The sequence below is a fragment of the Xenopus laevis genome, chromosome 3L, assembly GCF_017654675.1.
Source record: "Xenopus laevis strain J_2021 chromosome 3L, Xenopus_laevis_v10.1, whole genome shotgun sequence".
NCBI classification, from domain to species: Eukaryota; Metazoa; Chordata; class Amphibia; order Anura; family Pipidae; genus Xenopus; species Xenopus laevis.
In genome coordinates this window covers 124,369,965-124,386,678 of record NC_054375.1, presented here as the reverse complement: position 1 = coordinate 124,386,678, position 16,714 = coordinate 124,369,965, and the positions used below count along the sequence as shown (strand labels likewise).

The following is a 16,714-nucleotide window of genomic DNA, read 5'->3' as shown; positions in this document are numbered from 1 at the left end:
CATGTCCATCGAGTTCAACCTTTTTTTTTTTTTGTTTATTAACTACCTATCTGCCAGTTGATCCAGAGGAAGGCAAAAAACCCATCTGAAGCCTCTCCAATTTGCCTTAGAGGGGGAAAAATTCCTTCCTGACTCCAAAATGGCAATCGGATTAGTCCCTGGATCAACTTGGACTATGAGCTATTTCCCATAACCCTGTATTCCCTTACTTGCTAAAAAGCCATCCAACCCCTTCTTAAAGCTATCTAATGTATCAGCCTGTACAACTGATTCAGGGAGAGAATTCCACATCTTCACAGCTCTCACTGTAAAAAACCCCTTCCGAATATTTAGGCGGAACCTCTTTTCTTCTAATCGGAATGGGTGACCTCGTGTCAGCTGGAAAGACCTACTGGTAAATAAAGCATTAGAGAGATTGTTATATGATCCCTTTATATATTTATACATAGTCATCATATCACCCCTTAAGCGCCTCTTCTCCAGCGTGAACATCCCCAATTTGGCCAGTCTTTCCTCATAGCTAAGATTTTCAATACCTTTTACCAGCTTAGTTGCTCTTCTCTGTACCCTCTCTAATACAATAATGTCCTGTTTGAGTGATGGAGACCAAAACTGTACAGCATATTCTAGATGGGGCCTTACAAGTGCTCTATACAGTGGAAGAATGACCCCCTCCTCCCGTGACTCTATGCCCCTTTTAATACAGCTCAAGACCTTATTTGCCCTTGATGCTGCTGACTGGCATTGCTTGCTACAGCCAAGTTTATCATCTACAAGGACTCCAAGGTCCTTTTCCATAATGGATTTGCCTAGTGCAGTCCCATTTAGGGTATAAGTGGCTTGGATATTTTTACATCCCAGGTGCATGACTTTACATTTATCAACATTGAATCTCATTTGCCACTTAGCTGCCCAGATTGCCAGTTTGTCAAGATCCTGTTGCAAGGATGCCACATCCTGGATGGAATTAATTGGGCTGGATAATTTTGTGTCATCTGCAAACACTGATACATTACTTACAACACCCTCCCCTAAGTCATTAATGAACAAGTTAAATAAAAGTGGACCCAATACTGAGCCCTGGGGGACCCCACTAAGAACCTTACTCCAAGTAGAGAATTCTCTTGTCCTCTGTAATAATAAAACAGTACCTTGTACTTGATCCCAACGAAGATAGAACTAATCCTTATTGATGGCAATACAAGTCTGTTGGGTTTATTTAATGTTTAAATTATTTCTTTAGTAGACTTAAAAGGGTTGTGCTAAATTTTAGTATGATGTAGAGAGTTATATTCTGAGACAATTTGCATTTGGTTTTCATTTTCTATTTTTGCAGGTGTTTAGCTTTTTATTCACCAGCTCTTCAGTTTGCAATTTCAGCAATCTGGTTGAAAGAGTCCAAATTCCCCTAGCAACCATGCATTGATATGAATAAGTGACTGTAATATGAATAGGAGAGGGTCTAAATAGAAAGATGAGTAATACAAAGTAGCAATAATAATACGTTTGTAGCTTTCTTAAATATTTCTTTTTAGATGGAGTCAGCTAAAAAGCTAAAAAGTAAGGAATAAGGTATATAATTACAAAACTATATAAAAAAATAATATAAATAAAATAACGAAGACCAATTGAAAAGTTGCTTAGAATTGGCCATTCTATACAGTGGCGTAAATAGATGTTACTGGGTCCCACAGCAAAATAATTTTAGGGCTCCCAAAATATCCAGTGGTTGCCCTGTATTAACAATATATATTAAAATTCCTAATTAATTAGAGCCTTATGGGCCCCCCTATCACTCTTCGGCCCCCCTGCAACCGCAGGGTCTGCTTCCTCTCTAGTTAGGTCCCTGATTCTATAACATACTAAAAGTTAACTTAAAGTTGAACCACCCCTTTTAGGTATGGCAATTCAAAATAAAGAAAGATCCTTTGTACGGAAAACCATAGGTCCCTCAGCCTAGATTTGCTTCCCCACATTGCTATGTAATCAAGCAAAGTAACATTCACAGGATGGCTCCATGATTAACAGTTTGGTATATCTAAGCAGTTGTAGTAAGTTATGGCAAGACTGGTGTTCCTGCTGGAACTTTACCGACAGATGTAAAGCCAACATTGTTTTTTTTAATGCTGCAGTTGCCTCATTTCAAAAAGCATAGGGACACTCTCCCACATTCCACAGCCGACCTATATCAATTTTGTGAGCACTTTTACAAGTTGCAAATGGTTTTACTATGGGCATATCCATTATAAATGATAGCCTTTAAATGTGGCAGGAGTTTTGCTATGATGTAATAAATAAACACAATATAATGAACTGTTGGTTTCTTACAGGGAGTTTTGCCAGCGTTTCCTTTACAGAACCCTGACGGCCTGTGCAGAATTTATTAGTGCCTTCGACAACTCCGTGTTCATCATCCAGCGCAGCAGGAGGCGGGTGGCACTAGAAGTGGGGCTGGAAAACAGAGGGGAGAACGCGTACAGCACCGTGCTCAACATCTCCTACTCCCAGAACCTCCAGTTTGCCAGTCTGATAACAAAGGTAAACACAAATACTGATCTACCTGCATATCTTATTCTGCTGAACTAGATGTGACTGAGGAGTGAGGTTACATGGCCCTTATTGTCCAAAAATAAAAGTTTGAATCCTAGAGCTATGGTGTTCCCAAATTCCAGCAATCAGATAGGCTCTCCTCCACCCGTTGCTGTATCCCTCAAAAGCCAGAGTTTATCGAGGGGGAGATAACAGAAAGTTTTATATAGTGTAGTGCATTTGTTCACCACTTTTTACTTTCTCCGTAAAAAGTTATTTAACAAAACAATCCGTGATTGAATATAACACACTTTTAAAACCGTGAAATCATAAAATCCCCACCAATCACATTAGCTCTATGAGCATAGGGTGCTGTGTGCAGTGATTCCCACAGTGTGAGCGCGTAACTAGGGAGGTGGTGGTGGTGTCCCCAGTGATATATTATACTTACTAGATGTGAGACAAGGAAGGCGTTGGTTAAAATCTATTTCTTCCTGTTCTGAGGCTTCTTCTTAATCCGATTAATGTGGAGAAATAAATGGACATGTGTGGAAGCGTTTTTCACAAGTTTAATAAATATTTAAAATCACACTCACAAACATCCGTTATCAAACCGCATTGAAAAAAAGTGTCCTGTGCATTCCGTATTGCGCTTTCGGTTCCTCGGCGTCCCTTAGAGTCCAATGCGCATATCGGTGACATGCGTCTGCAAATTCAGAGCAACAGCGTCCACGCTTATGCGTTTCACCAAACTGGCTTCCTCTCACAGCGATGATGTCCCCTCCTGCTCATCACTTATTTATCCTCCACCCTTATTGTGTTGTGTCTTGCAGGAGGATTCTGATATTAAGATTGACTGTAAGAGTGATGACCGTTTTCCACATACCAAGATCTGCAATGTTAGCTATCCTTTTTTTAGGGCTAAGGCAAAGGTAAGAAGACTTACAGGCACAACAGGCTTTTTGGAAGCTGCCTGACACAGTCCAATCATTCAGGGTGTATGTTGGATATAGAGCGGTGTGCATATTCCCCTACATGGGACACAGCAGGCTAGTTTAGCTGAAGCCCAAGTAGATATGTGTTAGAAATAGCTGGTGATTTAATTGGCAGCTGCCTATGTGCTGAGTAACACACAAATTAGTGAGATTTATTAGAGAAACTGAAAATGCAGGGACAGCCAGAAAAATAATCAAAGAATCAAGTCCATAATAACAGGCTGAAGGTCTAGGGTGGGCGACACACAACACAAATCCAAAAAATAGGTTGAAGGTCAAACTGGGGATCAGAACCAGATAATGTTGAACAAGGACAGGGCAGAATCAGGACTTACGGGAACAGGAACTCAGGATCAGGACTGGAACAAGATCTCAGGAACACAAGGATTGGACTGGGCAGAATGGCCAGTGATCCAGCACCAGGGAAGTGACCTTAAATAGCCCTTTAATGAGTTATCGCCTGCAGCTGGACAGTGGGCATGGATCAGGAAACATTGATGGGGGTGAAGAGCCAGGGATGATATTCTGTCAGACAGAAACCACACTGCATCCTGCAGCTCAAGCAGGAGGAGCAGCAGCCAGTATACAAGAGGTCCCTGGTTTGAAACCAGCAAGTTCCTGACAGTATAAGAGGCAGGCTGGCCTGGCAATCATAAGTTCTGTTATTATATTATGGCTACAGCTGAATGTGACTAATAAATGAACAATCAGTGGAACAGTGATGGTGATTTATTTTCTTCTTCTTCAGGTGGCATTCAGATTGGACTTTGAATTTAGCAAATATCAATTCCTCCCCTATCTGCAAGTCCATCTCTCAGCAGGCAGGTGAGTAATGGTCTATTTCTCCTTTTGTCTGGTATGCTTGTCTATTTTGCTTTATAAATATTTCTCAGTGTCCACTTGGGATCCAGTTCCTATTCACCTGGCAGAGGAACAGTAGCTCAATCTTGGAAATCAATATATAACACTGTTTATTGGGTTACTGGGATATCCTTCAACTGGCCATAGTTGTACAGATATAATCGTACGAATCCAAGATTTTTTCGAACCGTGTGTGGAGAGTCCTGACGTTTTTCGTCCCATGGAAATCAGTCGTTTAGACGAATGGACAGGTTAAAAGATTTCTGTCGGCTGACGGCAATATCTCTGCGTGTATTGCTGATCGGACAATTTTGATTGGGAGACTGTCACTAGCTTTTGGCGGACATAAACTTTCATATGATTGCTGTCAGGGCAGAACATCGTCTGATCTGTTCTTTTACTACTTTATTTAAACTGAAGGTTAGTGGCAGGTCAGGAGATGGGGACATCCGTTGTTCATCCGATATTGCAGGTAAATCTGCATGTCTATGGCCAGCTTTAGTGGCAGTCAGGGCCGCCATCAGGGAGTACTCTAGTCAGGGGCCCCATTGACAGAGGGATCCAGTTTTTAGTATGACACCCTTCCCCACAATCAGTGCCTGTTTGCACTTACCTCAAGTCAATGAGCTCTTTTGTATTCTAATGATAGCATCCGTTTAAACCTTAAAATTGGTCTACATACATCATGGCTTCATGATTTAGTGATTTTAAATGATGCCTTACACTAAAGTACTGTATAACTGAAGCACTAGGGCTGCACTGCCTGGTACACAGAGTCAATGAGATGCAAACTCCATGAATAACTCATCATTTCCTTTCATGCCTAATTATGCTTCCCCTGGTGTATAATGAGGGACATGATTTCCTGCACTTTGTGTCTGATTGTTGCTATCCATCTGAAAAGCCAGTGTCTTTGAATTGAAGGTAAATGAGAATAGCTGCCAAATGACAGGTAACTGAAAAGAATAATAAGGCTGCTCCATATTTACGTTGTGAATAATTTCTCTTAATGTTAAACAGTTCTGAAACCCAAGTCTGTCATTTAACCCCTATGCTTTCCACAGTGACAGCGAAGAGCTGGAGAGTACAAGGTTCGACAACGAGGTTCTGCTGGATTTCCACTTGAAATACGAATCGGACCTTCTGTTTACCAGGTTCTGGTTTTTTTCATGCCCTTCCAATATCAACCCCCACACATATAGCTGTTATATAAGAAATACTCCTTTTGTATCTTCCCCTCGTGCTAAATGCTAGAAATGCATTTGTTCTTATTTCATTTAAGTGACCTGGCTATGGGCTACTCTGTTTAGGAAGCTTCTCATTACAGCTTTACCAAACATTTTGACTTTTGGCACTGGATTGAGTACACCAGTCAGTACACCCTGTGGGTTGTGATAATCCTCTATATTTATACATTATGAACGGGAGCCACCTTTATTCAGAAAATATGAAATATTCATAAATGACAGCATCAGCTGTGTCTCTTTCCGTTAGAAGAGCCTATGGAAGATGTCTGTTAACATGGCTGCTCCTCAGCCTCCCACGCATAGGAATAAAAGCATAATAAGAGTGAAGGAGAACTTCAGCCTTTCTGTTCAAAGGAGACGTTTGGTGTGAAAAACAGGAATGTGCTTGTGCATTATACTCTTTTAAGTATAGAAGGATTGTGCTTAAAAAAAAGTAGTCTTTAGGGCTGATTTATTAAATACTTCTGTAAAAGAAACCTACTTTCCCAAGCTGTGCAGGGGAGCCAGTGGCACTGTACTGTAGGATAGGACACAGCATCACACCTGATAGGGAACTGAAGCCTGTCCTTGCTTGTGTGATTGCAGGGCTGTGATTGGCTGTCCCCCTCCTACTGTGTTTCTGGAAGGTAATGTTAGGACACGCCCACAGGGCCAAAACAGGGACCGTAGCAAATTTATAAGGAACTCTAATAAAGGGGCTACTTTTAAAGATAATAACTTTTAATCCAAAGTGACCTGTACCATATAATGTTCATTATTGCCTACAATATTAGGGAGGGGGTTCCATTTTCTCCTGTGTGTCTCCTTTAAAGAAAAATTAAAAGGGAAAGGGGTTACTTACCCTTTAACATCTGTAAGGCGTTGCTATTCTTTGTGACCTTGTGTGGCAACAGACAAGCAATTTGCCAGGTTCCTGGGAGCTACACTCCATGTTTCTAATGACGTGTATGATGTAGCTTTTCCAAGCAAATGGTCCAATGCCAAACATATTTTTATATTTAATTCCGTTGCTTTGAAAGCCCAGAGATTTATAGGATTGTATTCAGTTGCCAGCTGTTATCATGAATATTTCCAATTTAGGAACCTTTGGATAACCCCCAGGATTGAGAGGCAGGGAGTTGAAAGGTGAAGTTAGTGCACACAGTGAGCCAGTAGTACCACATTATGCACACGGTACACCAACCTGCCTGTCACCCTCACAGCCAGAAACCACTGACTATAGACATGTCTCTGTGTATTTTGAGGATAAGGTCTTCCTAGTAAAAAGCAAGATTCTCTTATTGTTCCATATGTTTGTAATCAGAGAAATATCTGGGACAAATGGAGTATTAGAATAAAACCTTCTCTGTTCAACTCCTGCACAGCCGTTATGTGTTTGGTGTATACAGAAAGGGATTAGGGGAGGCTCATAGATTATTATTATTATGGCTTATAGAGAACAGTCCACCTGCCTGATTTACTAGGGAATGCTTGTGTCCAGTTTCTCTGTTAACCATGGCTACACCAGCAAGCCTTTAAACAAACAGGATCACATGTAATCTGGCCTCACGTATAGATGGACACATTTTAGTTGGACAGAAGGCTAAAGAGATGTGCCTCATACTAATGGAGGTTGGACACTGACCAACCAGCTTTTCTGTTTTGAGAAGTCAGCTCAGATATGGACCATTGTCCTTATAGCAATGATAAAATCATTCATGTGTGTGCTCCACCCACGGACTTATTTATTGAAAATAAAGGAATTGGAAAAGCTAATTGATTAATAAGAATCCGCCCCAGTCATTCATATGTCCATTTTTCTCCTACAGGCACTCAAGTCTGGATCAGTATGAAATAACCTCAGAGGGATCTGCAGACAGATATAATGCCATTGGGCCTCCATTCAACTGCACTTTCAAGGTAATGGCACAGTCATTCACATGCAACACAAAACAAAGCTATCCGTCATTAAAGTAATATATACATATATATCATAACCCTGCATGCCTGTGCTTGTTGACATACATTTGCAACTTTTTCAAGAATTTTGCTTTAAACACAATACGGACTTGGTTAGAGTTAACTGGCCCCAACACAAAGCTGTATGTAGACGAGACAGGTTGCTGATAGAGGTATAAGAGTAGAGACACAGTACAGAATATTTAACTAATTGTATTTCAAAAGTTTCTTATTTCCATGATGTAAAACTTATTAAAATTTAGGTTTCACATTAGTTCCCGTCATATAAATTTAGGAGCTACAGCCTCCACTAGCTGTGATCACGGAGCACAGTCCTTTCATCTCTTTGGGTGTGCCCAGTAACATTACGGCCAAAACCGCTTCTGGGTTAGTATTTTTAGGCTAATATAGGTCTGAAAAAGCTGCAGATTTGGGGGAAATGTGCAGTCTCCAGGCTATCAGGTTTGAGAATGGCACTCTAATACATAACATCTGAGGACCCAGGGTTATCTTGTCCAACATGAGTTCAATGAATAGGACCTGTGCCAAGTATACATTTTGCATGTTAAAAAAAAATGGGAAAATTTTTTTTTCCAAAATGAGTCAGTTTATAGTGCTGCTCCAGCAGAATTCTGCACTGTAATCCATTTCTCAAAAGAGCAAACAGATTTTTTTTATATTCAATTTTGAAATCTGACATGGGGCTAGACAAATTGTCAATTTCCCAGCTGCCCCAAGTCATGTGACTTGTGCTCTGATAAACTTCAATCACTCTTTACTGCTATACTGTAAGTTGGAGTGATATCACCCCCCCTCCCTTTTTCCCCCCAGCAGCCAAACAAAAGAACAATGGGAAGGTAACCAGATAGCAGCTCCCTAACACAAGATAACAGCTGCCTGGTAGATCTAAGAACAACACTCAATAGTAAAAACCCATGTCCCACTGAGACACATTCAGTTACATTACATTGAGAAGGAAAAACAGCAGCCTGCCAGAAAGCATTTCTCTCCTAAAGTGCAGGCACAAGTCACATGACTGGGGGCAGCTGGGAAATTGACAAAATATCTAGCCCCATGTCAGATTTCAAAATTGAATATAAAAAAAACCTGTTTGTTCTTTTGAGAAATGGATTTTAGTGCAGAATTCTGCTGGAGTAGCACTATTAACTGATGCGTTTTGAAAAAAACATTTTTTCCGATGACAGGATCCCTTTAAGTTCTAAAATCCTGTCAATATACATTACTTCCTATACCTGTACAGGTATGGGAACCCGGAAACCACTTATCCAGAAAGCTCTGAATTACAGGATGGTCATCTCCCATAGACTCCATTATAAGCAAATAATTTAAATTATTAGCTTCTGTAGATGCTTGGTACAAAATCAGTATTTTCTCCCTTCATTAATCCAGTGCCTCTAGCAGATGCAGATGGTTTATGGAACACTGAATTATATTCCCAGTGCAGGTATGGGATCCGTTAGCTTCTTATACAACAGCTCACTGGTTTGCAATTTCAGCAATCTGGCTGCTAGGGTTCAAATTACCCTAGCAACCATGCATTGACTTGAATAAGAGACTGGAATATGAATAGGAGAGGCCTGAATAGGTAGTTGAGCAATAAAATGTAGCAATAACAATAAATCCGGCTCAGGCTCTGAATTACGGGATGGTCATCTCCCATAGACTTCATTTTAATCAATATATTAACATATATAAAAACGATTCTCTTGTCCTCTGTAATAATAAAACAGTAGCTGGTACTTGATCCAAACGAAGATATAATTAATCCTTATTGGAGGCAAAACCAGCCTATTGGGTTTATTCAATGTTGAAATGATTTTTTACTACACTTAAAATCCAATGGAGATTCAATGTACGGAAAGATCCATTAAAACGCAAGCATTCTGGATAACAGCTCCCATACCTTTATATTCTTATAGATATCTGCAAATTCTAATTGTTTCACCCAGTGATAGTAAAAAAAAAATATTTAAAAAACCTCTTCTGGATTTGTATCTAGAACTCACTCAACGTGTGTTTGGCTTTCTGCAGATTCAGAACTTGGGCTTCTTCCCAGAGGACATTCACCTCAGGATAACTGTACCAGTTGCAACTCGTAGGGGGAACCGGCTGCTCTTTTTGCACATCCTAACAAGTGATCAGGTGCTGGAGAAAGGTCAGTGTTGGGAGAGGCCTGGATACGCCATGGCAGAACTATAACCGGTTTGTATTCTGCTCTCTCTTTTTGTACTAGGAGAACGCAGACTGTAACATTTGGGGCAACAGCACCGACTACCGTAGGAAGCCATCGGAAGAAGACCTGAGCCGCATCCCTCAGCTGGTATGGCCCATCTCTGTACTAACAAGGCTTATTTCACAACTGATGGGGTGGGAGAATCTGAAACTCAACCCCAATTAACTTATTGTTTCCTTTCTCCTTTCCATATCCGCTCATTGTACTGGAATAGCAGCACCACAATATAACACAATGGTTTATCTCTAATTCTAGAATCACAGTAATTCCGACGTGATATCCATTGACTGTGTGCTAAACCTGCCATCCAATCAGGAGGCATCCTTTATCCTGCATGGAGACCTCTGGAGCAGATCATTCAAAGTGGTGAGGGCAAATTGGAAAATTTCAGTCATGGCAAATGCAACACGATAGTCTTTAGACAGGCTACTATATACAAAAAAGGAAAGACGTCCATTTAACTCAACTCAACGATCCCTAATTTGCTTCCAACTGATCTAAAAAAAAGCTGAAACAACTAAATTTGATACACAATGGTTGAAAAAAATATGTTTTTGGCTGTACAACAGCAATCAAATAAGTGGCTGTGTCAGCATTATAATGTGTGGGTTCTGCCATAAATGCCCAGACAAGCTCTTGAGAGATTGTGTTTTTTTTGCAGATGAATTTCCGATCTGTGAGTGTGGTTGTGCTTGCCGCATTACTGCGCAAATTTCAAAGCCCCTTTATCTTCCGAGAAGTAGAGCCCATCCGCCAGGTAATGGCCTGTATTATGTTGTAACAAATAATAAAGAAGCCAATGTTGTAATGCATATGCAGCTTGTCTACATATGTATGTAACCCCATATGTTCTATGTCTATAATTCATGTGATTTAGTTGTATAATCACATTTACTTTACAGTGCTACGCAATATGTTGGCGCTATATAAATGTTAAGAATAAATAATAATAATTGTCTAGTTGTGGTGGGGGTGGATATCACACTAAGGGCTCTTACACACGGCCGTTTTTGCAGGAGTAGATGCACTCAATTATTCTGAAGGGGCTGTACTCACACAGACGCATGTATGCGCCGAACGCAGGTGAAATGCAACATGCTGCATTCCAACCTGCGTTTGGCGCTTACATGCGTCTGTGTGAGTACAGCCCCTTCAGAATAATTGAGTGCATCTCCTCCTGCGCTACCCTGCGGCTGAACGGAAGAAAGCGCAACGCAGGGAAGCGCAGGCAAAAACGCCCGTGTGTAAGAGAACACAATCTCATTGCAGTCTCAGCCTGTTGCAGGCCTGTATCAATCAGGGTATGCTTCTATATTCCCTGCACATATTGTTCAGTACAGTACCGCCAGAGGCGGGGCAGGCGCCCTAGGGAACCTCGGCAGCCGCGGCGCATGTGCGAAACGAAGCGTGTGCATGTGCAGAAGCGCTATAGCCGAAGAACTAGCAGCAACAGTCGGGGAGAAAGGGGACCGGACATTAGGTAGGCGACAGAGAAGGTACATGCCTGGCACCCCCCCAGCTTTGCGCGCTAGGCACGTGCCTACTCTGCTTACCCCTAATTCCGGCCCTGAGTACTGCTTCTTGGCAACCTATAAATATATTTTAATAACCTATAGCAACATGCTAGTTTAGAGACTTCCATTTTGATGCTAAGCTAATCAACTTGCCTCTCCTAAAAGAATACTATCATCCCAAAATGTCCCCTTCTTAAAAAGGTTGTTTCAACTTTTAGTATGATATAGAGTGCTATTCTGAGCCAATTTGCAATTGGTTTTCATTTTTTTATTATTTGTGGTTTTTGAGTTATTAAGCTTTTTACTCAGCAGCTCTCCAGTTTGCAATATCATCAACCTGGTTGCTAGAGTCCAAATTACCCTAGCAACCATGCATTGATTTGAATAAGAGACTGCAATACTGTATGAATAGGAGAGGGACCAAATATAAAGATGAGTAATAAAAAGTAGAAAAAAAACAATACATTTGTAGCTTTACAGAGCATTTGTTTTTAGATGGGGTCAGTGACCCCCATATGAAATCTGAAAAGACAGAAAGCAAATAATTTAAAAAAGCTATTAAAAAAATGAAGACCAATCAAAAGGGCCATTCTATAACAGACTAAAAGTTAACTAAAATGGAAACCACCCCTTTAAGTATTTCTTTCTCATATTTTATACACATCTAATTAGGACTTCAAGCTGATTACTGTTCAACTGCTCGAAATTAAAATTTGCAACAATTAAAGATATGTAATTAAATAAAGCAAGGAACGAGCCCTGCTATTAAAATAATACAGCTTTGAAGTTGCTTCTTGTAGAGCCATTCCAGATTTCATGACGTCCCTGCTTTAGATTAAGTGCTACAAATATCAGCTCCTCGTTCTGGAATTGCCGGCAAATTTGTGATTCATTATTTTGTGACAAAGCTGCCCAGCCTGACTTGTGTCTTATCCAAGGTTGCAGATCTATGGTATGTATACTTGCACTGCCCCCTACTGGCAATACAGCTCTTATAGAACACACAGGTATTCAACACTAACTATACAGGGATCCAGGATTTACCCAATTACTATATACAGGTATGGGACCTGTTATCAATAAAGTAACTACGGAACTACCAGTTCCAAGGGGGGTGCGGACCCGGTTGCAATCGCAGCCCCACTCCCCTGGCAGTTTCACCACTGCATGTTATCCAGAATCCTTGGGACCTGGGCTTTTCTGAATAAGGGATCTTTCCTTAATTTGGATCTCCATCCCTTAAACATCAATTAAACCCAAAATAATTGTTTTGCCTCCTATTAGCATAAAATATATTTTAGTTTGGATCAAGTACAAGGTACTGTTTTATTATTACAGTGAAAAGGGAAATCATTTTGAAAAATCTAAATTATTTGATTACAATGGAGTCTATGGGAGATGGCCTTCCCATAATTTGGATCTTTCTGCATAACGCCGCAGGGGTGGCACTCGGAGCACTTCGTTTTCCAAAGTTGCCAAAAGTTTCCTCGTGAGGCAACTTCTGGCGACTTTGGAAAACTAAGAGCACTGATTGTCATCTCGCTGGCGATTTACATTCTAGCCGGCGGGAGGCATTTCGGTGAGATTAGTTGCCCCGAAGAGGAGATTTTAGATTTTTTTTAATTTTCCCGAATCTGAGCATCTCTGCCTTGAAGGGGTGGTTCGCCTTTAAGTTCAGTTTTAGTATATTGTAGAATGACCAATTCTAAGCAACTTTTCAATTAGTCTTCATTATTATTTTTTTTTTATAGTTTTTGAATTATTTGCTTTCAAGCTTTCAAATGACCCAATTTAAAGAGAAATGCTCTGTAAGGTTATACATTTATTGTTATTGCTACTTATTATTATTCATCTTTCTATTCAGGCCATCTCCTATTCATATTCCAGTCTCTTATTCAAATCAATGCATGTTTGCTAGGGACATTTGGACCACAGCAACCATATTGCTGAATTGCAAATTGGAAAGCTGCTGAGTAAAGAGCTAAATAATGCAAAAAATACAAATACTAATACTACTAAAATGAAAACCAATGCAATTTGTCTCAGAAAATCACTCTCTGCATCATACTAAAATTTAACTGAAAAGTGAACAACCCCTTTAATGAAACTAGAGATTCTGCTCAGCAGGGCCAAAGAAAAGTATCAACTTATGTATCAATTTAGAACAGTTTACAGAGTCGGTGACCCCCATCCCACCACCCAGAGCTGTTTCAGAAACACATAAGAAGGAAAAAATTAATCTTTATACTGCAATATTAGAAAATGTTCACAAATAGAAAGTCTGTTTCTGGTGGACTATCTGAAAACAACTGAACTGACAAAAGTGTTGGAAGGTGAACCCCTTTAAGAAGTCGTATTTGTGTAACTGAGATATAGAATATATATAATTAGCTGTGATATGTTTGCTCCAAAGGAGGCTGAAGCTTCGATGCTTGTAGGGAGTATTGTCATGTTCAAAATGCCTTTACCTCCCTGCAGCTGCTTCTTATTGGTATAAATGGGAAATGTGCTGCCATGGCATATGCCTTGCTCAATTTATGATTTACTTCTTTTAGATCACATTTGATATTTCCAAGCAGGACGCATGGGAGGTGCCTATCTGGGTTATCATTACTAGCACTTTAGGAGGGCTCCTGCTCTTGGCCCTTCTGGTTCTGGCTCTTTGGAAGGTGAGTGATGTTCCAGTGGGGATTGGGAAGGAGTGTACACTTGTTGGTAATCAATGGATATCATTAGGATAATGGTGCATTTGCCTGTATTGACAAGGACACAGTCAAACCTTGATTGACTAATATTCCAAATAGAAAGATAAGGCCTAGAGTTTTTTTATAGAATATTTGTCTTTAATGTACTGTTATATCATTTTATCTTTCTCTCTTGGTTTCCATTCCTTCCACTTCAAGGGGAACTAAAGCTTAACTAAGAAGTAGGGTAGAAATTCTTCACATCTTTTTGATGTTCTGTACCAGCCCAAGGCAACCACTACCTGTAAGCAGTGCAGATCTTTGCCTATAAAGATAGGGAGAAGCGCCCCATCTTCTTTTGGGGTCATATTGGTTTTTAACTTTCGTTTTCCTCAGTATATAAAATATGGCATTTCTAGTCCTATTCGTTTTTTTGTGTTTTGTTCTTTTTTAAGGGATGAGGTCTGAAATATAGTCATGTGAAATAATCATGGCATCTACTGTTTTTTCTGCTCATCGATGGCAGGCAGCATAGAATTTATATAGCTCTTTCTGCTGGCTGAGAAAAATGTTATGATCCCTAAAAGGTGAAATTCTGGTTGGTCCATGGCATAAAATGTGGTGAAATAAAGTAACAGTTGTCCAGACATGACAAGCCTAGAATAAAGGCTTTCTTTACCTGTGCTGTTCTAGTGGAGTTGGGGTGCATGGGTCAATGTGTTAAATGGATAATAGTGCAATATTTTTTTGCTACTGAATACCATAACGAATAACAGACTCGCAGGTCAGACAGCATATAGTAAAAGTAACATGGAGATGTAAGCATTGATTTTGTTCTCTCTTCTTACGCCCAGCTGGGATTCTTTAAACGCAGCCACCATGAGAGGGAGGAAGAGGACAAGGATATGGAGTGAAACACGGAGAAGCAGATGAGGTCCTCGGCCCTGTGTCAAAGCATGTCTATATTAACCCAGAATTTGGGGCTGGAGGCGAAGGATACATAATACTGAGGACTGGAACCGAAAAGCAGGAATTTCTCAGAAACACTTTTCTGACAAGGCCCAACAGCCTTCCAGCTATAGAGATTATTGGTTATGGGTGGTGACTTTATTGGCGTTTATGGGCTGAAGCCTTTATTTATTTCATCGCTGACTTGACAAGAGACTTTCAAGCAAGGACTGAACATACAAACACTCACAGCTTCTGCTCAGGGAACAAACTTATGGAGACCACTCTGTTTACCTGGAAAGCAAGATTCCTGCACTCACGGTTGTCTTCTCTTGCGTTCTTCAAAGCCATTACATTTAAACAAAGACATCACCAAATCCAACAAACGTCAATCTGGACAAAAGCTCTGTTTTCTTATTTGCATAATGGTTGCAAGACATGTATTAAGTATTAAATGATAAAGCAGTCGCTGGAATGTGACAAATAGAAATGAAGAGTTCTGTTCTTGGGCTGTTCACTCAAACCAAGGGCTGAAGGGTGCTGTCGGGGTTCCCATCTGAAATTGACTCAGGACAAGAGCCTCTTTGTTCATCAAACATGATTTAATTTGGAACAGCTATGTGGGGCAGAGCAACATCCACATTATCTTGTCATTATGTATATAGCCATATGGCACAATATGATTGCGACCGGAATCGCCCAAGCATGAAAATTCAGTTTTCTTTCTGTAAATCAGGGATTCCCATTGAGCTGGTTAGTAGGAATTTCTTCTGCGCACCCACATAAACCACAATAACAATTGCTGTGGTGCAGATCTTGGCTTGTGGTACACACTAAAGGCCTATGGGGATCTCCATGTAGTGTCATATATAGGAGCAACTCCATAGTAGCTTTAATCATACAAGGTTATTACTGTAGATTATCTGTTCTGCCATGCTTCAGTGCAGTCAGTTAGCAGAACCATTAGATTAAAGGGGTCACATCAATCAACATGTTTCTTTACCAAGCGTCCAACGGCACAAGCTCATTAAACATAAAAGCGACATGTATGTAGGTCGGCACAGCTGTAAGCTGATAGCCTTCTGCCTGTTACAGAGCTTTTAGTTATTCATGATAAGTTTAGTGCTGTTTTTTTAATCTGCATTCTTATGTTGCAGCTGCCTGCATGCCCAGGCCCAGGCTGGGATTCAAAATAGTGGAGCACTGGTGGTTCTTTTGTTAAAATAGATGCAAAGGTCCCTTTTCCCAGACCCCATCCTCCCCCACATTGTTAGATACATCAAATTACTCTGCCTTTCTAACAGTTATAAATGGCTAAACAGGAATGCACTTTATCTATGAGAATGGGAGAGGGGTTGTTCGCCTTTTAGTGATGATGTGTAGAGTGTGATATTCTGAGACGATGTGCAATTGGTTTTTATTATTTGTGGTTTTTGAGTTATTTAGCTTTGTATGCAGCAACTCTCCAGTTTGCAATTTTTGCTAGGATCCAAATTTCTCTAGCAACCATGCCTTAATTTGAACAAGAGGCAGGAAGACCTAGTGCAGAGTTGCTAGGAATTGGACATTCTATAACATATTATAAGTTAACTTATAGGTGAACTCTCCCCCATTAAGTTTAAAGGAGAAGCAAAGCCTAAAATAATGTCTTGACATGTTGTATCTTATGTATTTAAGGTGGCCATACACTCTACAATTATGACCTTTCCCCATGACCATCGGTCGTACTAAAGCTCTTTCATCC

The 16,714-nt window shown here is 40.3% G+C and overlaps 1 protein-coding gene across 1 annotated transcript in view; it reads left to right on the top strand.

Annotated features, from left to right (window-relative positions):
• itga11.L (integrin subunit alpha 11 L homeolog) overlaps positions 1 to 15,360 on the top strand; it is a 57,051-nt gene extending 41,691 nt beyond the window's left edge. Inside the window, exons 20-30 of the mRNA XM_018253321.2 lie at positions 2,331 to 2,538; positions 3,363 to 3,461; positions 4,273 to 4,349; positions 5,450 to 5,539; positions 7,441 to 7,531; positions 9,623 to 9,733; positions 9,825 to 9,911; positions 10,080 to 10,190; positions 10,486 to 10,581; positions 13,894 to 14,007; positions 14,877 to 15,360. Of these exons, the coding sequence (XP_018108810.2) occupies positions 2,331 to 2,538; positions 3,363 to 3,461; positions 4,273 to 4,349; positions 5,450 to 5,539; positions 7,441 to 7,531; positions 9,623 to 9,733; positions 9,825 to 9,911; positions 10,080 to 10,190; positions 10,486 to 10,581; positions 13,894 to 14,007; positions 14,877 to 14,936 (1,144 nt within the window). The 3' untranslated portion in view covers positions 14,937 to 15,360. The remainder of the gene's footprint in view (positions 1 to 2,330; positions 2,539 to 3,362; positions 3,462 to 4,272; positions 4,350 to 5,449; positions 5,540 to 7,440; positions 7,532 to 9,622; positions 9,734 to 9,824; positions 9,912 to 10,079; positions 10,191 to 10,485; positions 10,582 to 13,893; positions 14,008 to 14,876) is intronic.
• Positions 15,361 to 16,714: the final 1,354 nt, after the last annotated feature.